This window comes from Geotrypetes seraphini, chromosome 10 (assembly GCF_902459505.1).
Source record: "Geotrypetes seraphini chromosome 10, aGeoSer1.1, whole genome shotgun sequence".
Taxonomy (NCBI): Eukaryota; Metazoa; Chordata; class Amphibia; order Gymnophiona; family Dermophiidae; genus Geotrypetes; species Geotrypetes seraphini.
Window position 1 is genome coordinate 100,199,880 of NC_047093.1, and position 23,858 is coordinate 100,223,737.

The window sequence follows — 23,858 nt, forward strand, 5'->3', positions numbered from 1 at the left end:
GTCAAAGTCCCTCCTCGAGGGCCGCAATCCAGTCGGGTTTTCAGGATTTCCCCAATGAATATGCATGAGATCTATTAGCATACAATGAAAGCAGTGCAAGCAAATAGATCTCATGCATATTCATTGGGGGAAATCCTGAAAACCCGACTGGATTGCGGCCCTCGAGGAGGGACTATGACACCTCTAATGTAGATACACATAGAGCAGTTCCCGCATTTCAAATGTTCTCTAGGGTTACTGGAGACATCATCTACAATCACTGGAAGACTATTTGGACTCAGGGTGTCTCCTAGATTACTGTTCCTTTAGAACGCAAAAAGGAAGGTAGAAGAATTAAAGCATGAATGGAGTCGAAACATAGAACAATGAGGATGAATTGCCCTTTGCAGCTGAACAGATGAAGCTGAATATTTAAGGAAGCAAATCTTTATCCTGTGTTTTCTCACAGTATCGTAACCAAGCATCTCTATGGTTGTAGAGGACTCTTTTCTTTGCTTTTCTAACCATAGCTACAGGGTAACCCCGGGCAATCAGTTTCTCCTCCAAAAAACTGGATTGTTCCATAAATTTCTCTTGGGTGTTACAAATCCATCCATACCTTAAAAATTATGCATACAGTATGTTATTTTTCACAGGATATGGGTACATGCTATTAAATCTCAGGATAGAATTATAGTCAGTAGCTTTAATGTGTACTGAGGTATCAAACTAAGTCACCATTTTTATTACTTCCACATCCAAAAACACCACCTTCTGAGTATCATATTTCATTTCTAATTTAATCTGAGGATGACACCCATTCAGGTATCTTTCAAAATCCTCCAGAATATTCAATGGGCCTGTCCATAGAAAAAAAATATCATCAATGAACCAGACCCATAGAGGTATATATTGCTGAAAAGTAGACAAACCCATTGCTGTTCATAATTGCCCATAAATAAATTTGCTACTGAAGGGGTAAATGATGCCCCCATCGCCACCCCGGAGAATTGCTGAAAAAAAGCCCCCCAAAACAAGAAATAATTCAATGTCATTGCTATCTCACTTAGGTCCACCAAAAATTCAGTAGGAACTATATAGAGATGTGGCCTCTGATCCAGACTCATTGCCAAAATATCTAGGGCTTCTTTTTGGGGAATAGAGGTGTACAATGAAGCTACATCCACTGTAACCAAAAATGAAATTTCTTGCAAACATCCATTCCAATCTTGCAACATTTGAAGAAAAAGTGTGTCTTTCAATAAGGAAAATGTCTCTCAATAAGGAAGTAACAGATCCCAGTCAAGCCTGGAGGTGGTAGTCTATATATTTACAAACTCTCTCAAGCATAGAGTCTCTTGCTGAGACTATAGGGCATCCAGATGGCTTTATCAAATTATTATGTGTTGGCCTGCCATGTATGTCCATCCTATTTTCTGTTTAATAAAAATTATTTCAAACAAACAAACAAAAAAATTATTATGAATCTTTGGTAAAAGGTAAAACACCGGAACCTTGTAATATTGATTTGTCAGGAATTTAAATTCTGCATCTGTTACAAATCCAAGTTTCTTATCCTTATTTACCACATTTAAGATCTTTCCAAATATCATCTCGGAGGGATTGAAATCAGCCATTATTATGATGTTGCCCATTTCTCCAGCTTTCCTAATCTCTGAAAACATTTCTTCATCTGTCTGCTCATTTTGTCCTGGGGATGGTAGTATAACCCTACCTTTATATTCCTTCCCTTCACACATGGTATTTCTATCCATAAGGATTCCACACTGCTATCTATGTCATGCAGAATGTTTATTTGATTTGATTCAATTCTCTCTAACATATAGCGCAACCACCCCCCTCTCCAATTTGATCCACTCTATCCTTGCGATATAAATTGTACCCAGGTAACACAGTGTCCCATTGATTGTCCTCCTTCCACCAGGTCTCCGAGATGCCTATTATATCTATCTAAACTAAACTAAACCTTAAGTTTATATATCGCATCATCTCCACGGATGTTGTGGAGCTCGGCACGGTTTACAAGAACTTAAAATATAGGAAGAGAAGGAAAAAAATGGTTTACATGAACTTATATATAGAAGAGAAGATTAAGGGGGGATAGAATTACATTTTAGTGAAAAGCCAGGTTTTCATTTACTTGCGGAATAATTGGAGGGAGCCCAGGTTCCGCAGCGGGGTAGTAAGGTCGTTCCAAAGATCTGTGATTCTGAAGAGAAGGGATTTTCCAAGTTTGCCTGCATAGTGAATACCGTGTAGAGAGGGGAAGGATAATTTATACCTTTGGGCGGGTCTGGTAGAGTCAGGACTCGAGGAATTATAAGATAGTGGGATTAAAGGAGGAAGGATGCCGTGAATGATCTTAAAAGCCAGGCAAGAGCATTTGAAATGGATTCTGGAAATCAATGGGAGCCAGTGAAGTTTGGCTAGGAGTGGGGAGACATGGTCAGAATTGCATTGAGACTTTGGAGCTCTACCTGCCTCTTGGGTCCTGCGCGTGGAACTGGGAAGCTACTCTGAAAATGCAACCCTGGAGGATCTGGATTTCAACTTTCTACCTAAGAACCTAAATTTGGCTTCCAGAACCTCCCTCCCACATTTTCCTATGTCATTGGTATCTACATGTACCAGGACAGCTGGCTCCTCCCCAGCACTATCTAAAATCCTATCCATGTGATGAGTGAGGTCCACCACCTTCGCACCAGGCAGGCAAGTGACCAGGCGATCCTCATACCCACCAGCCTCCCAGCTATCTACATGCCTAATAATCGATCACCAACTAAAACCTCTGTCCTAACTTTTCCCCCATGGGCAGAAGCCCCTGGAGACACATCCTCGGTGCGAGAGGATATTGCATCCCCTGGTGGGCGGGTCCTAGCTACAGGATTATTTCCTATTTCACCAGGGTGATGCTCTCCTTCTAGAAGACCTCTCTCCTCCAAGGCAGTACAGGGACTACCAGACTGAAGGTGGGATTTCTCTACAACATCCCTGTAGGTCTCCTCTATGTACTTCTCTGTCTTCCTCAGCTTCTCCAAGTCTGCTACTCTAATCTTAAGGGAACGCACTCGGTTAATAAATCCAAATAAATAATACTTTTTTTAAAAATCCACCACATTTGCTGCTTTGGAAAGATTTGCCCACAGAGCCAAATTCAGGTCATTTGTATCTCAAAAGCACCAAGAACTGATCCTAGCAAACAAATCAGTTTCCAGATAACCAATATACCTGAAAATAAATAATTTTCACATGCAAATTCCTTTTTATTAACCCACTTTGTTGAAATTGCCTCTGATATGGATATGGACAGAATGCAAGTGAAAAAGAAAGAAGGATGAAATGGCTGCCTTACCCAAACTGATAACAGCAATCTCTCCTGATGAAGAATTGTGTGGTCCCACAAACACCCCTGACACCAACAGCAAGGAGTCATCTGCATTAAACTGTGAGAATTGGGTATAGCTCCAGTTGTAAGGCCTCATGTTGAAACTATGAAGTAGCGAAATCACCAGGTCATTGTTCCAAATCTGCAAGGGAGCAAGACATGACATGTGAAGAGAGAGAAAACACAAAGCAGGCTCCAGGAGCCCCATTTACTACTGAAATTCCTCAAGCTTGGTGTTCAGATACAACACCTAACTGAGCCCAGTACTACGAGTTCTAAGGATACATAGATAATGTCCAGAGAAGAATAAAGCTGAACTGCTTTTGGAATATGCAGTTGACTAATCCTAACTCAGAGCTAGATTTTCAAAAAATTTGCATTAAAAATCAACGGGCTGCTGTCGCAGCCATTATAGCAGCAGTTTAAAAAAGTGAGTCATTCTCAAAATGTACAGTTACTTACCATAACAGGTGTTATCCAGAGACAGCAGGTAGATATTCTCACATGTGGGAGACGTCAACCACAGAGCCCTGGCACCGACAGCTTTAAAAGTACATCGCCACTTGAAGAACTTGAGAAAGTTTGCAAACTGCCCGCACCACACATGTGCGAGTGCCCTCCCACCCAACGCCGCTCACGGCTCCTCAGTTCGGTAAGCAAGCTAAGAAGACAACCAAGGGAGGTGGGTGGGTTATGAGAATATCTGCCTGCTGCCCCTGGATAACACCTGTTATGGTAAGTAACTGTGCTTTATCCCAGGACAAGCAGGCAGCATATTTTCACATGTGGGATTCCCTAGCTTACCATGATGGGATGGAGGGAGAGTTGGCCATTAAGAAAATAAATTTTGCAATACTGCTTGGCTGTGACAATCCTGCCTGGAATAAGATTCCAGATAGTAGTGTAATGTGAATGTATGAACTGAGGACCAAGTAGCAGCTTTACAGATTTCATCAGCAGGAGTCGAGCGAAGGAAAGCAATTGAAGCTGCCATAGCTCTGACTTTGTGACAACTCTCCAGTTGAGCATAACAGAAGGAGATACAAGTCAACCGTATGGAAACCGTTCTTTTGGATACTGGACGACTCAACTTGTTAGGATCAAAGGAGACAAAAAGTTGAGGAGATGTTCTATGCCATTCTTCATCTGCCAGTCCGCAGAAATTTCCTGCCGGTCCATGCAGGGCCGGCGAGATCAAGGGGGCCCAATTCAGTACTTGCCTGCAGTAGCGCAACGATTCACTTAGGCAGCCTTGGGGTTTTTGCCAAGTCGCAGCCCGCCTCTGATGATGCAACTTCCTCTTTCCTCAGAGGCCGGCACGACCCATCAAAGGACCCAAGGCTGCCTAAGTGAATTGCTGCGCTGCTGTAGGCAAGTATTGACAGCTGCCAGGAGGGGAGCGGAGGAAGCCACTGTTGGAGGCTGGGAAACTGTTGGACAAAGGAAAATAAAGGGATAGCTGCTACTGGACCTGAAGGGAGAGAGAAGGAGAGATGCTGATGGGAGGGGAGGAGGGAAAGGGAAGAAAGTTACTGTTGGATAAGGGGAAGAGGAAAAAAGGAATGAAACATCAGGGAAATTAGAGGGAGGGAAGGAGCCAGGGTGGAATGGAGAGATCAGATGAGGGAAGGGGGAGACAGAGGAATGAGAAAGAAGAGAGACTGATGCTGGGAAGGGGGTCAGCAGAGAAATATGGAGAGAGGGACAAAGATGCTAGATATAGTGTAGGAGAGATAAAAATGAAGAGAGCAGTGAAGCTGGAATAAATAATGTGAAAAGGAGAGAGGGGGCGCAGGTTGGATGGAAAGGGGAGAGGGGAATAGAAAGAAGGCAGATACCATATGGAAGCGGGAGAGGGCAAACAGTGGATGGAAGGGGCAGATGCTGGATTGAAGAGACAGAGAGGGCAGACGCTGGAAGGAAGAGAGTGAAAAGAAGATGAAAGCAAAAACCAGAGACAACAAAAAGTAGAAAAAATAATTTTATTTCTGTTTTGTGATAAGAATATATCAGATTTGAAATATATATCCTGTTAGAGCTGGTGTAAGACATATCTGGGAACTACAAAGCCCAGGCAGTGCTTCCAGCTGGCTTAGGGCTCTCTCTGACCAGGAGGCAGTTGCCCTAGTTGCACTCCCCTAACACTATTCCTGTCATGTGTTACCGTGGTATTCCGTTAGCATATTTCTGTATAGCATTCTGTAATAATTTAGCTTATTCAGTTTTCTTCATAGTAGAGGGTATATATGTGAAGAGGAGGGGAGACAAGGGTTTTGTTGATCCTTGCTCTGTATTATTTGTATTTATAAAATGACAATTGTACAGAATATTGTTTCTTTTTATACTTTAATAAAATACATTCAATATAAAATCATAACTATTTCAGGCTTGTGTGGATGGGATCAGATGGTTTGCGGGGACTGAGCTCACTGGGACGGGGCAGAAACGTTTTTTTTTAAATTTCAGTCTTAGCAGTTTGCCAGTCCACAAAATAATTATTTTATTTCCACTGGTCCATAGGTGTAAAAAGGTTGAAGAACACTGTTCTATGAGGTTGATTTTTCTGCTTGTTTGCAGTCCAGAGTGTGAAGAGCTGTTTTCCCAGGGTGAGAATGAGGCTTAGGAAAGAATACTGGAAGTACAATACATTGATTAAGGTAGAATTCAGTGACGTCCTTTGGAAAAAACTTGGGATGGGTGCAAAGCACCACTTTGTCATGGTGGAATACTGTGAAAAGGGGATCCACCACCAGCACTTGAAGCTCATTGACTTGTCGATCTGAAGAGAAGGAGATGAGAAAAACCACATTCCACATAAGGTACTTAAGATGAGCTGTACACTTTGGTTCAAAAGGAGGCTTCATCAGTTTAGCAAGGACCACATTGAAATCCCAAACAACTGGAGGTGGCTTGAGAAGTAGTTTGACATTGAAAAGTCCTTTCATGAACCTGGACACAAGAGGATGAGTATAAGAACATAAGAATTGACACTGCTGGGTCAGACCAGTGGTCCATCATGCCCAGCAGTCCATTCCCGCAGCAGCCCTTAGGTCAAAGTCCAGTACCCTAACTGAGACTAGCCTTATCGGCGTATGTTCTGGTTCAGCAGGAACTTGTCTAAGTTTGTCTAGAATCCCTGGAGGGTGTTTTCCCCTATAACAGAAGATCAGTCCAGTTTTCTAATACTCTCTGGGTGAAGAACGTCCTTACATTTGTACTGAATCTATCCCCTTTTAACTTTAGAGGGTGCCCTCTCGTTTTCTCTACCTCAGAGAGGGTGAACAAACTGTCTTTATCTACTAAGTCTATTCCCGTCATTATCTTGAATGTTTCAATCATGTCCCCTCTCAGTCTCCTCTTTTCAAAGGAGAAGAGGCCCAGTTTCTCTAATCTCTCACTGTACGGCAACTCCTCCATCGTCTTAACCATTTTAGTTGCTCTTCTCTGGACCCTTTCGAGTAGTACCCAACATGTGGTGGACACCTGGAATGCGCTTCCAGAGAGCGTAATAGGGCAGAGTACGGTACTGGGGTTCAAGAAAGGATTGGACAATTTCCTGCTGGAAAAGGGGATAGAGGGGTATAGATAGAGGATTACTGCACAGGTTCTGGACATGTTGGGCCGCCGCTTGAGCGGACTGCTGGGCACGATGGACCTCAGGTCTGACCCAGCAGAGGCATTGCTTATGTTCTTAAGTACTGTGTTCTTCTTCATGTACGGCGACCAATGCAGGATGTAGTATTCCAGGTGAAGGCGTACCATGGCCCGGTACAACAGCATGATAACCTTCTCTAATCTATTCGTGATCCCCTTCTTTATCATTCCCAGCATTCTGTTCGCCCTTTTCGCGGCTGCCACACATTATGCAGATGGCTTCATTGCCTTGTCGACCAGTACTCCCAAGTCTCTCTCCAAGTACTGCACCGGACATTCTGTATTTGTGTATAAGATTTTTGCTACTGACATGCATCACCTTACACTTATCCATATTAAACCTCATTTGCCATGTCGCAGCCCATTTCTCGAGCGTGTTTATGTTACGTTGCAGGTCATCACAATCCTTCTGCGTCTTCACTACTCTGAATAACTTCGTATCGTCTGGAAATTTAATCACCTTGCTTGTCGTACCAATTTCCAGATCATTTATAAATATGTTGAAGATCACAGGTTCAAGCACCGAACCCTGCGGCACTCCACTGGTGACGCTTTTCCAGTCCAAGTATTGTCCATTTACCCCCACTCTCTGTTTCCTATCCACCACCCATTTTTTAATCCACATGAGTATTTCACCGATTCCATGGCTCGCAATTTTTCGAAGTAGTCGTTCATGCGGGACCTTGTCAAACACCTTCTGAAAATTCAGATACACAATGTCGACCGGGTCACCCTTGTCTATCTGCCTGTTTACTCCCTTGAAGAAGTGCAGCAAGTTCGTCAAGCAAGATCTTCCTTTGCTGAAGCCGTGCTGGCTGGTCCTCATCAGATTGTGTCCAAGGTTATCATTGATGCGGTCCTTTATCAGCGCCTCTAACATCTTTCCCAGTACCGAGGTCAGACTCAACGGTCTGTAGTTTCCCGGATCTCCCCTCAAATCTTTCTTGAAGATCGACGTAACATTTGCCACTTTCCAGTCTTCCGGAATCCTTCCTGATTTGATCAACAGATTGGCTATTAGTTGAAGCAGTTCAGCTATAGCCCCTTTCAGTTCATTGATTACCCCTCGGATGGATGCCATCTGGTCCCGGGGATTTATCGTGTTTAAGCCTATCAATCTGCAAGCATACCTCTTCTAGACTGAGTGTCAACCCAGTCAGTTTCCCATCTTCGTTTCTTGCGTATAGCCTGTCGGCTTCCAGTATAATGTGTATATCCTCTTCGGTAAATACAGACGTAAAAAATGTGTTCAGTTTGTTGGTGATGGCTTTGTCCTCCTTTAGCACTCCCTTTATTCCATGGTCATTCAACAGCCCCACCACTTCTTTCGCGGGTCGTTCCCCTTAATATATCGAAAGAACGGCTTGAAGTTTTTTGCCTCCTTAGCTATTTTTTCCTCGTAGTCTTCTTTTGCCCTCTCTTACCGCTTTATGGCACTTGCTCTGATGTTTGTGCTTTTTCCAGTTTTCGTCCATTTTTGACCTTTTCCATTCCTTAAACAAAGTCTTTTTGTCTCTGATCGCTTCCTTCACTGCTACAGTGAGCCACGCCGGTTCTTTGTTCTTTTTCCTCTTGGAACCCTTGTTGATAAGCGGTATATATAGATTTTGCACCTTGGTGACTGTGTCCTTGAAAAGTGACCATGCTTGCTCTAGCGAATTTACAGTGCTTATCCTCTTCCTAATCTTCTTCCCCACCATGACTCTCATCCCTTCGTAGTTCCCTTTTCGGAATTTCCGTGCCATGGCCGTCATTCTGGATCGATGTGTTGTTCTTGTGTCCAGGTTGAAGTGGATCATATTGTGATCAATGTTTCCCAGCGTCCCTTCTACTTCTATACCTTGCGCCAGTCTTTGTAGTCCATTTAGAATTAAGTCCAGAATTGCATTTCCTCTCGTATTTTCCTTGACAAGTTGTTCCAGGAAGCAATCGCCTACAGCATCCAGGAACTTGATCTCCCTACTGCAGCTGGATTTGCCTATGTTCCAATCTATCCCCGGATAATTGAAGTCGCCCATGATAACTGTGTTGCCTCCCTTGCATTCATGTTTAAGCTCATCCGTCATTTCTCCATTAGTCTCTTCAGACAGCCCTGGAGGTTGGTAGTAGATGCCGAACTTCGTATCTGTTCTATTTGTTTCCGTGATTTTGACCCATAGAGACTCTACCTTGTTGTTCGTTTCCGGCGTGTTCTCTCTGGTAGACTCAATTCTCTCTTTTATGAATAGGGCAATACCCCCACCTTTTTGTCCTACTCTGTCTCTGCAGTATAGCATGTATCCCGGTATCACAATTTCCCAGATGTTGTTCTCATTCCACCATGTTTCCATGATACCAATGATTTCTAGGTTATCTTTTTGTGCCACAGCTTCCAATTCCCCCATTTTATTCCTTAGGCTTCTTGTGTTTGTGTACATACACTTAATTTTGCAGTCTGTTACTTTCTTGCATTTCCTTCTCCCTTCTGTCTCCCTCACTTCCGTCCCTTTCATTCCGTTGGGATTTCTATCTTGCCTATGATCTGGTGAATCTTCCCTTCAATCTTCTTGCATGGTATCCTCTGGCTATACCGTTTCCTGAACCATCGACTCTTGGTCGACTGTTGGCTTTCTCCTTCTTATGATGAGATCTTAGGATAAGCATCTTGGAGACCTGGTAGAAGGAGGACAATCAATGGGACACTGTGTTACCTGGGTACAAATTATATCGCAAGGATAGAGTAGATCAAATTGGAGGGAGGGTTGCGCTATATGTTAAAGAGGGAATTGAATCAAATCAAATAAACATTCTGCATGACATAGATAGCAATGTGGAATCCTTATGGATAGAAATTCCATGTGTGAAGCGAAGAAATATAAAGGTAGGGTTATGCTATCGTCCCCCGGGACAAAATGAGAAGACAGATGAAGAAATGTTTTCAGAGATTAGGAAAGCTGGAGAAATGGGCAACACTGTAATAATGGGTGATTTTAATTACATATCTCAAAAACATGCGCTAGACCAGGGGTGGACAACTGGTCCTCAAGGGCCGGAATCTAGTCGAGTTTTAAGGATTTCCCCAATGAATATGCTTTGAAAGCAGTGCATGCAAATAGATCTCATGCATATTCATTGGGGAAATCCTGAAAATCCAATTGGATTCAGGCCCTTGAGGACCGGAGTTGCCCACCCCTGTGCTAGACACTTATCCACATCTAACTGGTATAAAGAACCATCAGAGTGAAAAATGTCCAGACTAGAACAGTGCTAGAGTAATAGGAGCAGAGGGGAGTGGACTAATTTGGATTGTGCTTCCTCCTCGGCATTGCGTCACTGAAGTGGGAGCAGTGATGAGTCAGTTTAAACCCTGCCTGAGCGTCATTGAATCACGACGCCATTTTTTCACATTCGGAGTGATTTGTACGATAATAGATTCGCAGCAGCGCTATTCTGTTGGTAAGACCCCTGACACAGCTTTGACAAGCTTCCTGTTGGATTCTGGAGAGGGACGTCTGCAGCTTGCATGTGGAGTGGGACTGGCATAAAGTTTAACATCGCTGGATCCTTCCTGAAGCTCTTTATCTCAAGAAAGGTATAGTGGCGCTTGAAAACATTAAAAGAAAAGCGATCAAGATGGTAAAGGGGATGGAACTCCTCTCGTATGAGGAAAGACTAAAACGGTTAGGGCTCTTCAGCTTGGAAAAGAGACAGCTGAGGGGAGATATGACTGAAGTCTACAAAATCCTGAATAGTGTAGAACGGGTAGTAGTGAATCAATTTTTCACTCCATCAAAAATTACAAAGACTAGGGGGACAATCGATGAAGTTACAGGGAAATACTTTTAAAACCAATAGGAGGAAATTATTTTTCACTCAGAGAATAGTTAAGCTGGAATGTGTTGCCAGAGGATGTGGTAAGAGCGGATAGGATAGGAAACAGCCTTTTTTCATATTTTCAGAAAAAAGTAATGTTTCCTCTGTAATGGGGGTTCCACCCCCCCCCCACCCCACCCCCCAACAGGAGCACCATTTCTAAGTAAACTGGGAGGGGGTTCCCCCACCACAGCCCCCCTCGGAGCACTTTAAAATAGTGTTGAAATCCAGTGCGCCAACATTCTGCATGCAATTGTCTGGGCGGGTTTGTCTGCACGCTTTTGACTGGATACGAGGAAATACATATAACAGCTTGGTCTCTGGCTACGGCTAGACCAAGGCATCTAATTCTGTGCTTCCAGGTTCATATCTGTGGTTGAAGAATGTGTCTGCCTTCTTATTCCTTGCTATTGCAATGAGGTCGACTGACAACCTTACTTCACAATTGACTGGAATGCTCGAGGAAAATGACCACTCTCCTGGATCCAGCATTTGCCTGCAGAGATAATCTGCTTGAACATTTTCTTTGCCCACTATATGTGCCACTGAGATCGCCTGAATATGGATCTCTGCCCAGCACAATAAGAACTGGGCCTCCCACTGAAGCGGGGCACTCTTGGTGTCTCCCTGTTAATTGATTTAGGCCACTGCAGTGATGTTGTCTGAGAAGACTCATACTGCTTTGCCCTTCAGTAACGCTTCCTATCATTGTAGGGCTAGACGAATAGCTCAGTTCCAGCCTATTGATGGACCACTTCTGCTGAGAGGGGGTCCCATTTATCCCGGACAGGGAGACCTTGGCAATGATCTCCCCAGTTATACAAGCCTGGCATATGTTGTCAGGATGATCCAGGAGTCGATCCTGAGGGGCCTATCCTTTGCAAGGAACTGTGTGACTAAAGCCACCATTTCATGCTGCTTCTGATGGCCATGGTATAGAGGAGCAGAACCTGGAAGGGGTCTCGAAGTGGAGATCACTGGGTCAGTAAAGAGTCCCGGAGAGGCCGCATGTGGGCTTTCGCCCAGGGGACCACCACTATGGTCACCACCATAGAGCCAAGGACCTGAAGGTCATGCCATGTCATGGGAGCTCCCTTTCAAGCAGGGAGTGTAGCTTCTGTTTGTATACCTCTGGAAGACAGACCCAGTCTTCCGCTGTGTGGAACAATACTCCCTGGTACTCCAGATGACATTTATGAAAATTCACTATCTGGCACACATACCACTTCCACCACTACTGTGGCATTCCTGAAGAAATGGAGCGTTGATCAACCAGTGATCGAGATATGGGTGGACCTGCCAACCCACTCTATGCAGATGGGCTGCAATCACCACCATGATCTTGGTAAAAAGTACATGGCATTGTTGCCAGGCCAAAGGGAAGCATCGAGAATTGGTAATGGTTTTCCAGGATATGGAACCACGGGAACCTTCTGTGATCTGGAAAGATTAGAATATGGAGATATGCTTCCGTAAGATCTAGGGAGGCTAGGAACTCCTCTGGTCTACATTAGAAACAGAGTATCTTCAGCACTGCATCGATATGTTTAAAATCCAGAATGGGTCTCCAATCTTCTGACCTTCTTTTGGGCAAGATGAAGTATACGGAGTATCTGCCTGAGCCTAAGTCTTCAGGAGATACAGGTTCTATAGCTTAGATGTCCAGTAGCCTTTGTACTGTGGCCAACTCCCTGGCTGTCTTCTCTGATCAACCCACTGGAGAATCCACAAACCAGTCCGAGTGGAGATGTTTGAACTCCAGCTTGCAGCCCTATCGGATGACATCTAGGACCAAACGGTCTGAAGATATGAGACCAGGCCTCTAGAACTGCAAAAGCTGCCCTCCGATCCTCTGAGGAGCGGCCTCGGGCCTGGCATCATTGCTGCTTTTTAGGAGGTGCGAAGCAGCGGGAACCAGAGCCTTGGATTCTACGTCTCCTCGAAGGCCTTTGCCTTGACAGAACCTCTGGCTGAAGGCTCCACCTGAGTACTGATGGGCACACTTTGAGCCCGTAGGAGCTCATGGCTTACTGTCCAGAAGCAACTTGACACAGATCCACCACACAAGCCATAAGATTGTCCAGTCCTTTTCCAAAGAGCAGCTGACCTTTGAAGGGGAGCCTTAGAGGTAGTCGCTTGCCCACTGCCTAATCCAGAGCATTCTGCAGTTGGAAATGGAGTAAGCCGAAATCGTACTCAAAACCCTGATGTTATATGGAGCATTCAATATATAACCCCCCTCGCCAGGATAAGCTTCAGGGGAGGCTCCTCCAGATCCTGCTGGAGTAACTTAGATGACAGGCACAGGCCACAAAGGAGGACACTATTGCATTCTTAATTCCTAAGGCTGAGACCTCAAACAGCCTCCTTAGTACTACATCCATTCGGTGGTCCTGCGTATCCCTCTGGTCTATGCCTCCCTCATGCAGGAATGAAGTCTTCTTGGTTACTTGAGCAACCAGGGAATCTACCTTTGGCTGCGAGAACATTTGCTGAAATCTCTGGGCCATGGGATACAAGTTTCCTATGGTTCTGGTCACCTTAAGTGAACCCTCCAGATTGTCCCAAGTGCTCTGTAACTAAAAGACTCATGTTCAGGTGCCAAGGGACATGGACTGAGCTTGAACCCCTCTAAGAAGGGAGCACCGAGATGCCAAGGTCTGAGGAACAGAAATATTCAGCTTACGTAGGGAATTCATAATGACTTTCAGCAAAGTCGAAGACAGTCTACAGACTGTGGATCATCCCCTTGGTCCAGAGTTAACACTGCCTCCTGGTATCCGCCTACATTGGTGTCTCATCCATGATGAAAGCATCGCTCTGAGACACCAACAGCATCTGACCCCCAAGTCCTCTCAGTCCTCGTCAAAAGTACTCTTCTGACTTCAAATGATGCTCCTCTCTTGGAAGAGATGAACTGGAAAAAGACAAGCTGCCTTGTGTACTCCCTGTACCTTTAGTGGACTGCCAGATGAAATTCTGCATTCCGAATAGGCTTCCTAGAGTATATTTACAAAATCCAGGATAAAATCATGAGCTGGTGATGATCCAACAGCCTTCTTTTGGGACCTGCCAGGAGCCACCTTTCTGGGCAGGATTTTCACTCTGCCGGCCATTCACCCACTTTAGAAGACTACTGAAGGGTGAATCTTGAAGCTCCTGCCCCTCCCTTGCATGTTCTGTGGCATGCGGTGCAAGAGCGCTCTTCTACCCGCCAACTTGCACAAATCTGGCATGTGTAATTGAGTCTAAGGACTCCATCCCAAGCAGCCTCAACAAAAAAAATGAGGTGATTTGGATAAGTATGAGGACTTAGAACTAGAATTAGGAAAAAAATCCAAGATGGCTGCTACTAGCATTTTGGCGCTAAAAAAAACAGCCAGAAAACAGTCAGGGGGACCCAAACCCAGCAAATTTAGGATTTTAAAGGAGGAGGGCCAAGGCCCTAACAGCCCAAACCCTCAAAATACACAATTCTCAATCACCCCCTCTCCCTCCGATTTTTCCTAAAGGCTGTCACAGCCTTACTCATAGATATATGCCAAGGGGAAAGCTGCAGCCTGCTTTCAGTTCCCTGAAGTGTAGCTGAACCAGGAAAAGATTAGTGCCTCAATTTGCTGGCCAGTCTCCTCCAAGACATCTTCAGGCTGCTAGTCTGATTGATCCTCAACTCCCACAAACCACGACCGCATGGAAGGAGGGAGGCGAAATGCAGTCAGTACTCTCGGCCCTGTAAAAAATGAAACTTCTTCAACCATATCACAAACCTTCGGAGTCCCACAAGGTTCAATTCTATCTCCACTACTATTTAATATATTCCTCTCTCCTCTTCTTACATTAGCACAATCTATAGGATTTACAATCTTTGCCTATGCAGACGATATACAACTCCTCCACCCAATCAATACTTCCAACATCTCAGACATAAAAGACATAAACAATAAATTGGACAACATAAATGACTGGCTCTACTTAAACAAACTCTCACTCAATATTGATAAATCCCGTGGGCTCCTACTTCCAATCAAAACATCTGAATCTTTATTGGGAACAATCTCTATTAAATCTATTCCACTACACATGGAAACTAAAATTAAACTACTAGGTGACATCTTTGATAGAGATCTTGCTTTCCATGATCATATTAGTTCAGTCGTAAAAGTCTGCTTCTTTAAACTCCGAATCATTCGATCACTAATTTCTATCCTTGACACCGACTCAATTAACATTCTGATCCATTCTTTAGTAATTTCCCATTTAGATTATTGTAACTCTCTTCTCAACGGCCTCCCCCAAAAAGAACTACGACGTCTACAATTAATACAAAATACTGCAATAAAACTTATTTACAAAAAAGGTAGATTCGACCATGTCACTCCGCTTCTAAAAGAAGCTCATTGGCTCCCTATCACCCACCGCATCACCTATAAAATCATCTTACTTTCTTTTAAAATCAAACTTTCTCATCAACCTTCATTTCTTGACAAACTCCTTATACCACAATGTTCCCCTCGAATTTTAAGATCATCTGTTCAAAAACTTCTCTTCATCCCTTCCCTAAAAGACTTCTACTATACCCGTAAAACAAATTTTGCAGTAACCGCCCCTACATTATGGAACTCTCTGCCACAGTTCCTCCACGACGAACAACAATTAGCCAAATTCAATACTAATCTAAAGACTTTCTTATTTCAGGACGCATTCAACCTAACCTAGATCCTCATCTTTCTTCCTTTTTCTATTTTTTTTTTTCTCTCTCTCTTTTTCTCTCTTTCTTCCTTTCTTTATCTTTTATTATTTCCTTCTTTCTTCAGCAAGTATTTGCTAGTTCAACGTGCCCTTAAACCCTACGTTCTATCCCCACCCCACTTTCTCCTTTTCATCTAAATAATGTAACTTTTCCCCCTCCTCCCCTATAAACCTCACTTTCTAGTTTGTCTAGTCTTTGTCATTTATGTTCAACTTAGATATTTTTATACACTTTCTACTATTTTTAATTTCCCTTTTATATTTTATTGTTAACCGGCCAGACATTTGTTTGATGGTCGGGATATTAAAAACTAATAAACTTGGAAACTTGGAAGGAACGCCACTGGTGCCTAATATTCTACACTCAAGCTCCTGACCAAGTCAAGGATGTGAGCAAAGTGCTGGGGGCATGGAATCCCAAGCTCCAGAAATCCTCAGCAGGCTAGCTTAAATAGGTTCCCAAGGTATTAACCTGCCAGCTGCAGAACTCACATCTGCATCTACTCCGAGCAGGCAGAGGTCCATTGAGAACAGGAATTCTGTAGAACTGAGAAAACCCTGCAAAAAGAACATAAAACAACCACAGAAACCCACAAAATAATAAGTCAGGCAGAGCAGATTAAACTAACATCTTCTAGCTGGCATGCAGAAGGAAGAACTGGAGACGGCAGCAGAGTGCAAGAGCATAGAGGAGGGTCTAAAAGAATTTGAATAGCACCTTCTTAACATGTTGGCAGAATCAGATTGATTATCTACAGTACAGCATAACATCTCTATCACAATGAAAAAAGAAGTTAAGATGAAATGTGTACCCAATACCCTTTATGTGAAGTTCACAGCAGTGCTGTTTAAAATGCCCCACTGCTCTGCTGGCATGGCCTATGTAGTAAACATGGTGGCACCTCCTACATCAAAAAGCCTGGGTTTGGACGTTTTGAATTGGCCAAGACATCTAAATAGGTGATTATGTACATCTAGCAGGTTCTAAAATGGACATTTTCGGCATCAGAATTTTGGACAACACTCTCAGATCATCCAAATCACTTAGACATACAATAAAAAAAGTCCTTCCATGACTTTTGTTGTCTAGATTGAGATCTTTGGGTGGCTGATGAAGAGGAAGGCTGATTGTAGCAACACCTGGGATTGTATACAAGGTATGTCTGGAAGTGGTAGAATATCTGCAGGAAAATGTGGAAGACTGTACTTTTAAAAGAATTGTCAAAAAGATTAGGTCCTTGCCTTGATAATATCTGTAGATAGGGATGGTATGCTAAACCATAGGGTAATCCATCTGTGCTCACAAGCTTACTGCAGAAGATGTCAATCATAGCTTTTCAACTCCTCCTCCTTGGGTTCTGCTGCCCCTTTCAATTGACACCAAAGCTGGAGAAAGTCCTACAGAAGAAGGGATACGGGGAACTCCCTGAAAATAGGGCTCTGACCTGCTCAGATGAAATTAAAACAATCAGTGAGGAAACAGGAGTGTAGTAAACATATTAGCAAGCTTCTGAAAGGAACAAAGAATTCAATAAAATATAAGTCAAGCAAGAAACATAATAGCCTGAACATTTATGGAGCTCAACCATTCCACTCTTGTAATTCTATATACTGGCTCTTCATAGCCCTATATTCTGACAGATAGTGAAATCCTAGCTATGGTGCTAACTATGAAGCTTGAGACAGAAAGCAGGTGCATCAGATAACTTGCTGGAGGGAGGGGGCTTCAGCATACCATCCCTATCTACTTGAAAATATATTATCAAGGTAAGAACCTAATCTCTTTTTCCAGTGCAATAGGGATGTTATGCTGAACCATAGGGGTGTACCTAAGCAGTCCCCAAACTCTATGGTGGGATAGATAAGCCTGCTTGTAGTACTGAGGACCTGAAAGCGACATCCTCTTGTGCTGCCACGACCGCCCTGTAGAATTTGGTTAAGGTATGAAAGGAGGACCAGGTTGCTGATCTACAAATCTCTTTGGGTGGGACTGCCTGATAATCAGCCCATAAAGAGGCTCGAAGCCAGGCCATTCTGCATATGGCAATAGCTACAGATGCTCTGGGAAGAAACATCAAAAGCATCAAAAGTTGCTCAGGCCACTGACTTTCTAGTAGTAAACAAGTTGGAATTGTTTGAGTTGACCTCATGGGAGATATTGATGATTAGACAATTGTTTGAGATAATTGTTGAGACAGACATGGGAGAAGCCACTGCTTGCCCTGGATCAGTGGCATGGAATGTTGCTACTATTTGAGTTTTTACCAGGTACTTGTGACCTGAATTGGCCTCCGTGAAGATGGGATACTGGTCTGATCCAGTAAGGCTATTTTTAGGTTCTTATGAATAAAGATATATGGGCATGTAAAACTGATAATCCACGATTCTATTTATGAGTTGTAGACTGAAAGGTGTGGTTACCATAGGAGTCCAACATTCTGGCCTCTCTTCATGGGGGAGCAGAAGCATAAGAACAGGAATTATGTGCACACTTTAGAACAGACTCCACAACCAGAGAATGGTGTTGGCTGAGGCTGGTCAAATCCTGGATATATTTGTATCCTATACATAATGTCTATTTTTCTTGGAGCTAATTGTACTTTTTAAATAAAGCATCTTTCATTACTTTATGTAAAAGGAACTTTTTTCATATGGAAGAATTATATAGTCAGGGGCGGAGCTTGGCAAGCACAGCGAGCGGACGCATGAAGTAGGAGCAAAGTTGGTAAAAATGAATAAAACATGATAAAAAGGAAAGAATTTTGATAAAATAATAATATAAAACCAAAAGGAGGGTACCGAAAATCAAAAATGTTTGATGCACTGAGGAGGAGCGCTCCATAGAAAACAAAAAACTGCAAGTCCCGCAAGCTGATATCAGACGGGAAGGCATCTGCATTCGCACGGTATTAGCCCTGCCTTAAAATTTAAAGTGTCTATACCGGGTTCCATGAATGATGTCACCCACAAGTGAGAATACTGTCCCTGCTTGTCCTGGGAGAAAACTGCTACCGGTTGAGTTTTCTAAACTAAAAACAGCTTAAGGACCCTCGATGCTGAAGATGTTCTAATACAAGCATGCCACATTCTCTCTCTCTCCTCTCCCCAGCTTTACCTTCACAGTGCAGTCCTTTGAGCAGGATGCGAACAGGTATCCATTGTGGGAAAAGCTGAGGTGCAAGACCTGGTCAGTGTGTTCTGTCAGTGTTTGCACCTTGATGCAGGGAATAGTATCATAAAGACGTTTGAACTCCTCATACCAGGATACTGCTTCTAAGAGTCAGAAAAAAGAGATTATGTCTTTACCTTGAAAATATCTTTTCCAGTAGATAGGTGTGTCATTCTAGTCAAGCAGGTTATCTCCCCATAGCCACAAGCCATCTGCAGAAGGAATCCACTCCGGATTGTTCTGAGCCCCTCCTACTTCACTTTGAACTCTGCTTCCACTTGCAGTTAGTACCCAAACATGTAAGAGCTCCATCCAATTATGTGAGTAAGGACAAGAAATGGGACATTACGAAACAAATTAACTATTCTGTTTGAACACTCGAAAACTCAATGAACTAGCAACAGCCAACAGAAGCATCAAAAGAGCTCAGGAAGTACCCCTGTAAATGCTAAAACATATTTTACAGTATTCTTCAGGGACCAAAGGGCTGATTGGCATCCAAGAAGCAACTTGGAGAAGCATAAAGAGAATGAGACAGTAGGCAGGCGGAAAAAGGGCAGGACGGGAGTCTAGAATGACACACCTATCTACTGGAAAAGATATTATCAAGGTAATCTCTTTTACCAGTGCAATAGATGTGTCATTCTAGATAAGTGGGACGTATAAAAGCAGTCCCATGAATCTAGGGCGGGCTGACTGCACTGGCCCGTAACAGGGAGAAACCAAAGGCAGAGTCCTCGTCCACCCTGTAAAACTTTGCAAAAGTGTGTAGCATGGACAGTCAATGCTCTGCAAATCTCCCCTGGAGAGACTACTCTTGTCTTGGCCCACAACAAAGCTACACTTCTGGTCGAATGCGCCTTAACATAAACAGGAGATTGTTTCCCACAGACAATGTATATTGTGAAATAGCTTTCCGGATCCATCTAGGTTGCAGCCTTGGAAGTGGGCGCACCTTGCTTATATGAATGTGTTAACACAAATAGATGGTCAGAGAGCCGAAACTCATTGGTGACCCCCTATATAGTGCAGAAGTGCTCTTCTCACACCCCTAACTTGAGCAAAATGCCCTTATCAAGGCCTGCTTGTAAGAAAGCCAATACCACCAATACTTTCCACACGGTCTTGGGTGACCAATCCTGGAAAGCCCTCCATGCCTTAGAGTAGGCAGAAACTGTAGTCTATTTCTTAGACTTCAGAAGGGTGACAATGACCACTTCTGAATAGCTTTTACGCTCTAAAGCTTTGTGTTCAATAACCATGCCGTAAGAGCAAAGCGATCCGGATCTTCCATGCATACTGGATCCTGTGAAAATAGATCTGGATGCACCTGCAACTTGAGGCTGTGGCTTGATCAAAGTCGCATCAGATTACGGCCCGCGAGGCCAATCTGGAGCCACCAGAATGACTCTTCCCTGATGAACTGCAATCTGTTGAAGGATTCGGCCTATCATGAGCCAGGCAGGAAAAACATACAACAAGACTTCCCAAGGCCACGGCTGGAATAGAGCTTCGAGGCCGTCACTTCCGGGCTCGAATCTTTGACTGAAGAATCGGTCTGCTTTCTTGTTCTTTGCTGTTGCCATGAGGTTTAAGTGGGGACAACCTCAGCATTGAACAATGGCTTGAAACGCTGCTGGAGACAGTGTCCATTCGCCTGGATCTAAGGTCTGTTTGCTGAGGAAGTCTGCTTGAAAATTCCCAATACATGCGCCATCGAGAGCGCCTGGAGATGACGCTCCACCCAATGGAAGAGCAGGCAGGCCTCCAGACCTAGCGATGCACTCTTGGTGCCTCCCTGGTGAATGACATATGCCATACCACTGCTGTAGCACTGTCAGAGAAGACTCTGACCACCTGACCTTCCAGAGTCTTCTGCAACCACACCAGAGCCAAACGAATGGCCCGGTGTTCTAGGTTGTTGATCAAAAATTTATTCTGCAAGAGCGTAAGAGTCCTTGAATTGAATGGTGACTGCAATGGGGTCTTCAGCCCTGAAGGCTGGCAACTGTCATTACAACCACCCAGTAAGCAATCAGCAGAGGCATGCCCTTTGAGAGGGACAGAGGATGGAGCCACCAATCCATACTGGCTCAAGCCTCTAGTGTCCATGGTAGATATTTCTGTAATGCTTCCGTCTGTGGAGATCAGCATGAGAGTAACGCATGCTGGAGAGGATGCATGTGGGCTCCTGCCCAAGGCACCATGTCTGTTGTGGCTGCCATGGATCCCAGGATCTGAAGATAGTCCCACACTCATGGAGCTGACTTGCCCAGGAGACAAGAAATCTGAGAGCACAACTTCTGTCTGTGTGCATCTGACAGACAGACGCATCCAGACGGCATGTCGAACAATATCCCCAGGTACTCTAGGGATTGAGTCAGTGTCAAATTACTCTTGCGATAATTCATAATCCAACAAAAAAAAACATAACATAAAAATTTATTTCTATACCACAATACCGTTAAGTTCTATGTGGTTTAGGTTTCAGGTTTATTTAAAATTTGATAACATTGCTTATAAAACTTCTAAGCGATGTACATAATAAAAAAACAAGGCCATTATATTGCAGGTTAAAATATGGACAGAATCAGACAAGGACTAACCTGATACAAAAGGGACTGGGGTAGAATTATAATAATTATACAAAAGAAACATATATAGGAAAATACACTTGGGATAACAAGGGGAAATGTCTATAGCCTGTACATAAACAATTGAATACAGTACATTAATTTCCTAAAAATCTTGTAAACAGATATGTTTTCAATTGTCTACTAAAGTGCTGATATGAAATAGAGGTCACTATTAAAGAATTCAGATCATTGTCCCATAATGCAGCTTGAAACGACAACCTAGGTCTTCCAGGAACTTGATCACCTGATCCATTGTGTGCTGCTCCTCGGAGAATGAGGGGGCTATGATCAGCCAGTCATCCAAGTAGGGGTGCACCTGCAGACCTATTTTGAGTAGGTGAGCTTCTACTACAACCATCACCTTGGTGAAGGTATGAGGTGCAGTCGCCAGGCCAAAGGGTAGAGCTGAAAATTGATAATGATTTTCCAGGACACGAAATCTGAGAATGTCCTGTGGTCCAGGAAAATAAGAATCTGTAAGCAGGCCTCTGTCAGATCTAGAGAGGCTAGGAACTCTCCAGGGGCTACCGCCACTATAACAGATCGAACTATCGCCATGTGAAAGTATGTAACTGAGCACTGCATTTATACATGGTCCAGTATGGGTCTCCAACTGTCGGAGTCTTTCTTCAGCATGATAAAAGTATATGGCCTGAGTCTGAGTGTTCGGGCAGCACTGGCTCTATGGCCTGAACCTTGGCTGCCTTTTCTGGGTGCCCTACGAGAGTGTCTACAAACCAATCCATCAGAGGCCGGCCAAAGTCTGGCTTGTATCCGGACTTAATGATATCCAGAACCCACCAGTTGGACAAAATCTGAACTCAGGCCTGCAGAAACACTAAGAGCCTGCCCCCTATATGCAAAGGGGCACCTCCTGGCCTGGCATCATTGTGCCTTGGCAGAGGGAGCAGCCCAGAAAGCGGAGGACTGGGTATGTCTGGATCCAGAGAACCTCTGCCTGTAGCTTTAGTAGAATCTCTGCAATGTGGAACTGAAATACAGTTGCGAGAGCCTGGAGCCAGGAAAATTAGAATGCCCTGAGTCTCTAGAGCAGGGGTTTTCAAAGTCCCTCCTTGAGGGCCACAATCCAGTTGGGTTTTCAGGATTTCCCCAATGAATATGCATGAGATCTATGTGCATGCACTGCTTTCAATGCATATTCATTAGGGAAATCCTTAAAACCCGACTGGATTGCGGCCCTCAAGGAGGGACTTTGAAGACCCCTGCTCTAGAGGTTCTGGGATCAGGCAGGGTCTTAGGATGACAGTCTACCACAGAATTCATGAGATCAGCCAGGCCTTTGCCAAATAATAATTGCTCTTTGAAAGGGAGTCTAGCAAGAATAGCTTTATATGTGGAATCGCAAGCCCATTGTCTGATCCATTCTATGAGCAGAAATAAGCTAACGCGTTACCCAGAACATGAAAAATGGCATACAAGGCATCATCCACATAGTCAACACCAGATAAAATGTTGAGGAGGTAGCTTGACACCTTCACTATCCAAAGTGCGCAGCCTGGAAAGAGAAGAGCACATGACAAAGGATGCTGCTGAGGCAGCTTTGACTCCCAAAGCCACTGCCTCAAAAAGAACAACATCCACTTGGCAGTCCTGCATGTCCTTGAGCACCATGCCCCCTTCACTCGAAAGGAAGGTGCGCTTAATAACCTGAGCAGCTAAGGAATCCACGTTAGGCTGACTAAAAAGCTGCCGACATTCCTGTGCCATAAGTTGCAGCTGGGACATGGCTCTCACTACTTTGAGAGCTCCTTCCAGAGAATTCCACTGCTCCAAAATCAGGATATTAATATCTGGATGCCAGGAAAGAGCCAAGGACTGAACTCTCACTCCATACAGAAGCAAGGAGGAAGTAGAAGGAGTTGGCCGAGTGACTAAATTCAACTCATGTAGACTCCAAAATAAGATCTGGCAAGGCAGCAGACTTAATAAACATAGAACTGTGGAATCATCCTCTGGTTCTAAAGCCAAAGCAGGATCTACAAGCTGGTGTATGTTCCCGGGTCCACAGCCATGTGGACCAAAAATAAGGGATCTGCAAAATGGTCATCATCAGTATCTCCTGGAGAGGTCTCCCATGTCCTGAACAGCGGCAGACTGTGAAGAAAAGGTGCCTTGCTAGACAATGCCACGAGGAGACAGGCCCGAGGGGTAGCAGGACTGCGCAGGAGAAGCATGGCTCTCATGAAAGGCTTTCCATAGAAATTTTATAAAGGCAGAGAAGTCCTTTGAACCCTAAAACATGGAGTCACCGCTTTGATGACTTTAGCTTGTGTGCGGAATGGTCAGGATTATCAGGCCCTGAAAACAGAAAAGGCTACCCCTACAGGCTAGCTACACTTTTAGCCACTTGCTTAATCAGAGGAGAGGCTAAGCTGGTCTCTCAGTTTCTTGC

At 44.0% G+C, this 23,858-nt stretch overlaps 1 protein-coding gene across 5 annotated transcripts in view; it reads right to left on the bottom strand.

The window, feature by feature from the left end:
* Nucleotides 1–23,858, bottom strand: part of FBXW5 (F-box and WD repeat domain containing 5) — a 164,275-nt gene that overhangs the window by 107,789 nt on the left and 32,628 nt on the right. For 4 of the 5 annotated variants that reach the window (XM_033960641.1, XM_033960644.1, XM_033960642.1 and 1 more), the window contains exons 3-4: nucleotides 18,756–18,913; nucleotides 3,353–3,527 (exon numbers count right to left, since the gene is read on the bottom strand). In XM_033960641.1, the coding sequence (XP_033816532.1) occupies nucleotides 3,353–3,527; nucleotides 18,756–18,913 (333 nt within the window). The remainder of the gene's footprint in view (nucleotides 1–3,352; nucleotides 3,528–18,755; nucleotides 18,914–23,858) is intronic. The other variant, XM_033960645.1, reaches the window with a different exon arrangement.